Genomic DNA, 5464 nt, shown 5'->3' with positions numbered 1-5464 from the left:
GCCCTAACCTTCTGTGCCAAAGATCTGAGTTGACTTTAACTGCCATTGTTGCAATTCTTCTATCCGTTCCTTCTAATTAATATAGACCATTTTTACATCTCCCCGTGCCAACCAACTTCCTCGAATGTAAGTACTGTATGAGGCAAGAATCTGAGTAGAAGGTCATAAAACAATTGAAATCTTTTGTAAATTTACCGATAGAAAATAAATTGTATCTAAAATCAGGAATATATAAAACGTGATCAATCTTTGTATTGTTTGGTAGACATGCGGTTCCAATACCTTCAACTGGGACATTATCGCCATTTGGTATGATGACTGGGGTTGCTTCGTTTGAATTCCTTATGCTTGAGAAGGTTGATTTGATGCAGACAATGTTTTGAGTAACACCAGAATCGATAATCCAAGGGGTATTGAAATTAAACTTACCAACCATGTTGACTTTTGTTTTTGTTGAGGGTCCAATTAGTTGTTTGATTAGTCTTGAGTATTGTTCAAAGTTGGGCCCAAGTATAGGACTAGACTCGACTTCAACATTTTTTGCCCTTGGTTTTGGTTTGGATGTTTTTCGTTGATCCCGTGGCTGCTTTCGCTAGTGAGAATCCCACTAATCTGGGTATCCGATCTTCTCGAAGCATCCATCTATAATGTGTCCATTCTTTCCACAGTGCTTGCATTTGGAGCCTTCACGAGAGTTAACTCGTTTTTCTTGATTTATTTTCTCCGGCATTTGATTTCGCACCTGATAGGCTGCAACGTCGGCTGTTGTTCTTCTCGACGCTGGGATGGTTCGTTGTTGTTCGTCTTCTGCAACTAGGTGGTACGTAGTTCCAAGGCTTGGCATCGGTTTGGTGCTTAGGATTTGGGTTTTAACAGTCCCAAAGATCTCATCGAGTCCCATAAGGAACTTGTAAACGCGTTCTTTTTCTCATGAACCAATGATTCGTTTTCCAAGGTCACAAGTACACTCTCCGCAAGTGCACCTTGGAATTGGCAAAACAATTTGCATTTCGTCCCAGATGGCTCTCAACTTAGTGAAATAAGTTGATACGAAAGCATTATCTTGTCTCAAAATCATTTGTGCCCACTTCAATTCATAAGCGTGAGATGCACTTTCTTTTCCGAGACGTTCTTCAAGATCTTCCCAAACTTCTTGAGATGTGTTGGCGAATTTGACGTTGTTGCGTATATCTTTCTGCATTGCAGCCGTCATCCATCCTCGTATTAGAGCATCACAACGTTCCCATGCTTTGAGCTCCAAGCCGTCTTGTGTTAGTTTAGCGATAGATCCATCAACGAAACCTAATTTGTTCTTTGCCAAGAGAAATTCATTCATTTCTCTTGACCAGTCGACATAGTTGCTGTCACTGAGAATTTCATTGACATGGATCTGTCGAGGGTAGTCAGTGGGATGAATGTAGAAGGGCGAGCCGGGATCTGATGATGGGTTTGCGTTGGAAGAAGAGTCGCCAGGAGTCTGTCCTCTCATGATCGATTAGGAGGGTTTGATTGTATAATTGATTAGCAGGATCTTAGTTGTGTATCCCGCTATGATACCATATAGAAATCGGAATTTGGTTTCTATATTTCTTGTTAAAATAAAATTGATACCTCAAAGGGTATATATACAAGTTGAAAAACAAACCTAGAGAAAATAGGAAACTATTAGGATAGATAATAATAAGGATTTGAATTGAGGAATAAGAAAATTTGCTGGGAAAGTAAATAATGATTCCCTTTAAAAAAAAGAAGGTTTTTCAATTCATCATTATATACTATAAATTAGCTTTTATAATCCTGTCTTGAAAGGTTTTTCAATTCATCATTATATACTATAAATTAGCTTTTATAATCCTGTCTTGAAATTTGTAAAGTTTAATATTGTAGGAGAAAATTGAATGAATTGTAAGGAATATAGAAAAATAATGTGGCAATCAATTGACTCTATAAAGTTTAATGCATTATGGATGCACTACAAATGAACCGCCCGAACAACAATTAAACCAAATATCATAAAACTAACGAAGCAAAACTTAACCGTTGAATCGTACAAAATCGTTAAACAAAAAATAAGAGATGAATCTTTTTTGCCTAGGAAAGCATTTCTGATGGGGAAAGGAATGATGGAACTTCGTAGCAACAGTAATTAAGATTAGGCAACTTCAAATTAAGGCTATTAACTGAAACGAGGAAGAATAAAACATCGATTATTTACGGGAAGAGTAAGAAACTAATTTTTAGAGAGGCATGGAGGGAGATGGTGATGCATGATTAATAGTAGCTGGTGGCCAAAGGGAAAGGGGTAGAAGGTGAAGAGAACACATATGGGAGCAAGTGGCCAAATTAGAACATGGTGTCAAAACAGAGGTGGCGGAAGAGGAGAGGCTGGGAGAAGCATGAGTCGGGAGAAGATGAATAAAAAGGAGCACTATTTACAAATTTGGTAATTGTTATACAATGGCCACAAGAATGGTTATAAAATAAAGTCATTTTCCCTCCATAATACACTATAAATGCCGGCAATAAACACGAGGGTGTCTAATGTAGGCTAATTTATTAAGTGTAACAACTTTAAAAACACAAACATCGTTACATATGGACTATAATCTGACATATTCTTTGTTATCAATAAGTTGCGATTACTTCAACATACATAATGATTTTTTTTTATAAAACTATTACACAATTACATACCTTTATCCAATTAAAACAGGTTTTCCTAATTTCGAATTTCAAACCTCGTCCAAGAAAGCTAGGAGGTTGATGGTGGATGATCCGCCATTGTTGAGAGCTTCTCTTGCCAACTCTCTCCATTTCACTGCATTTTTCTTTATATCATCATCTCCCATCACCATTTTCACACACCTCTCAATCTCCTTCCCTTCCACCACTCCATCTCTCTCCCTCCTCCTCACCCTAACCCCCGTTTTCCACACATCTTCCAGCAACTTGGCGTTGGTCGGCTGATCGGACCACTGTGGAAACACCACCGCAGGAACACCAGCCACCAACGTCTCCGCCGTCGAATTCCACCCACAATGCATTACAAAACACCCAATTGCTTGGTGGCTCAACACCACCGCCTGAGAACACCAACCCACGATCATCCCATGTTTTTTCAGTTCCTCTATCTTGCTCAATCTTCCCGCTTGCTCACTATCTCTTATCACCCATAAAAATGGTCGCCGGCTCTCCAGCAACCCGATAGCCATCTCCTCCATTTGATCCATAGAAAAACTCGCTATTGTTCCAAATGAAACATACACGACAGACGATTTGGGTTTTGTGTTTAACCATTGGATATACTCATCCTCTTTTTTGTCGAAGAAATCCTCCCCCAAGGAATTGTCCGATGAGTCTTCTCCGTTCAAGAACTCCGAAGGGATTAGGGGTCCAATCGGAAGGTACTCAATTTGCTTGATTGCTCCGAGGGATTGGACTTCTAGCTCATTAAAACTATTAACAAGTATTCTTTTACCTAGTTTGAGGACATCAACATGATCTTTCATAAGTGGTATAAGAAACTCGTGTTCCTTTGGGTTTGTGGTTAAAAGGAACGACGGTAAATCACCGATGGTTAACGGTGGCATTCCAGGAAAGTTGATCGGAAAAGTCAGGTTGTTTCCGTTACTGGATATCAGTTCTTGATATCCATTGAAATAATAGTAGTAACTATCCAAGACAGCGGCCGGTTGACACCAGAGAAGACTCGCTTTGACACCATGGGCATCAGCAACACGCGCCGCCCAGGGGATGACGGTTGTGTAGACCAAGTGGTTAAACAGTTGACCAGCAGCTGCGGCGGAGCTGATGCTTTCTGCGACTGCAGAAGCACCGTATGTAGCAAAATCAGAGACGAACTGTTCCAGGGGGGTTGTCGGTTGTTTGCCACCGTCGTGGCCGTCGGAAAATGGAGCAAAGGTTAGGCCGTGAGGGATGGTTTCTTTGTCGATGCGGCGTACGACGGATTCACTGGTGCAAACGGTGACAGCGACACCCATCTTGATTAACCGGGTGGCGAACCGGATGGCTGGGTTGACGTGGCCTTGCCCTGAGTAGGCGACAATAAGGATTTTCCGTTGGCTTGTCATTTCGGGTGATCGTTTTGGTGGTCAGAAAGCACACGACAATGTCTAACATAGATCATATAGTCAACTGGATAACGTTTAGGCCCGACCCATTAGGGTGGCTAAGTATGCTGCGATCGCAGTGGCCTCACGATAATTGGGGAACCAAAATTAATTGATGCATTTAATATAAGTTTCTTGTGTTAAAAGTTAATAGTATATTTATCTTTTTTTTAGGGCCAGCAAATTTTATTAGGGAAAAGAAGAAGCACCACCTAGCAAGCAACTATATATGTAGAGAATAAGAGAGACAAAACCAAACATCACGGGACACACCCCCTCCACAAAGAAAAAGAAGCCTATTACATGATAAACTTTTACATCGATCTATACCCAATTATAAGCACCCCCATTGTTTCTATGTTTGAACCAAATGAGCACCTTGACTTGATAATGTTCCCAACTGTAGGAGTAATCCGAGTTTGATCGAAAGTTTTTTTTTTTTTCTTTTCGCTTTCCATAATTCCAAATCGTTTTGTAACAAACACCCACCAAAATCTTTTGCTTCTTTGGGCAGTTTTCTCAGGCTGCAGCAAACTCCAACACATCACTTGTTTTATCAAAATGAGGCACTAATATACCGCACTATCTAAAAATCCGCTCCCAAATAACTCTAGCCAAAGAACACTCACATAGAAGGTGATCAGCAGATTCCTCTTCCATGTTACATTCCCCACAAGTCACCGAAGCTACATTAATTTCACGATGTTTGAGAACCAAGACGGAGGGATACGATTTTGAACAACAAATCAAACAAAGCATGACACCTTTATAAACATTTCTTCTAGCCGAATAAAGGAGCAATTACCCGACCCACTCAGTGTTGATTTCAGCCAACGCTTACACACATCAATAGAGAAGCAACCATTTGTTGCTAAACCACAAGCCCATGAGACTCTGTTTGAGTTTAGACATATGGACCCAAGAGTTTTTATAAGCTGGTTGACTTGTTGTGGATGCGGTTGACGTGACCAAGACCAAGAGAATCCTCCATTGTAGATTCGATCATTGATCTCGCATTTCTTTTGCGATTCCAAAAGACAAAGCTTGGTAACTGTAAGTTTCAACGGTTTGCTGCCTAGCCAATCGTCTCTCCAAAATAAAGTTTCTTCTCTAGAGTTGATTGTTCTTCTATTGATTGCACTCATTGGAATGTCACGTTTGACCAACTCGCCCTTGACTCTGGCTATATTGTTCCATACACCCAATATTGTATTATTAGACAGATTATATGCTGGTCTAGAATCCAAGTTGTGTCTGTTTGTGACTAATTTGTTCCACAACGAGTTTTTCTCCACCTTTACTCTCCACCACCACTTATATGAGAGCAATATTGA

The 5464-nt window shown here is 40.3% G+C and overlaps 1 protein-coding gene and 1 pseudogene across 1 annotated transcript; both read right to left on the bottom strand.

Moving 5' to 3' along the window:
* Nucleotides 1-928: 928 nt before the first annotated feature.
* On the bottom strand, nucleotides 929-1489 carry LOC145157830 (uncharacterized). Its single transcript, XM_079076816.1, has one exon. The coding sequence runs from the start codon at nucleotides 1487-1489 to the stop codon at nucleotides 929-931; it is 561 nt and encodes a 186-aa protein (XP_078932942.1).
* Nucleotides 1490-2473: 984 nt separating this feature from the next.
* Nucleotides 2474-4274, bottom strand: LOC145159559 (crocetin glucosyltransferase, chloroplastic pseudogene; annotated as a pseudogene).
* Between the last annotated feature and the right edge of the window lie 1190 nt (nucleotides 4275-5464).

This window comes from Lactuca virosa, chromosome 2, assembly GCF_052849685.1.
Source record: "Lactuca virosa cultivar CGN04683 chromosome 2, Lactuca_virosa_CGN04683_v6, whole genome shotgun sequence".
NCBI lineage: Eukaryota > Viridiplantae > Streptophyta > Magnoliopsida > Asterales > Asteraceae > Lactuca > Lactuca virosa.
Note: the sequence above shows the minus strand (reverse complement) of the source record. Positions and strands in the feature narration are given on the sequence as shown.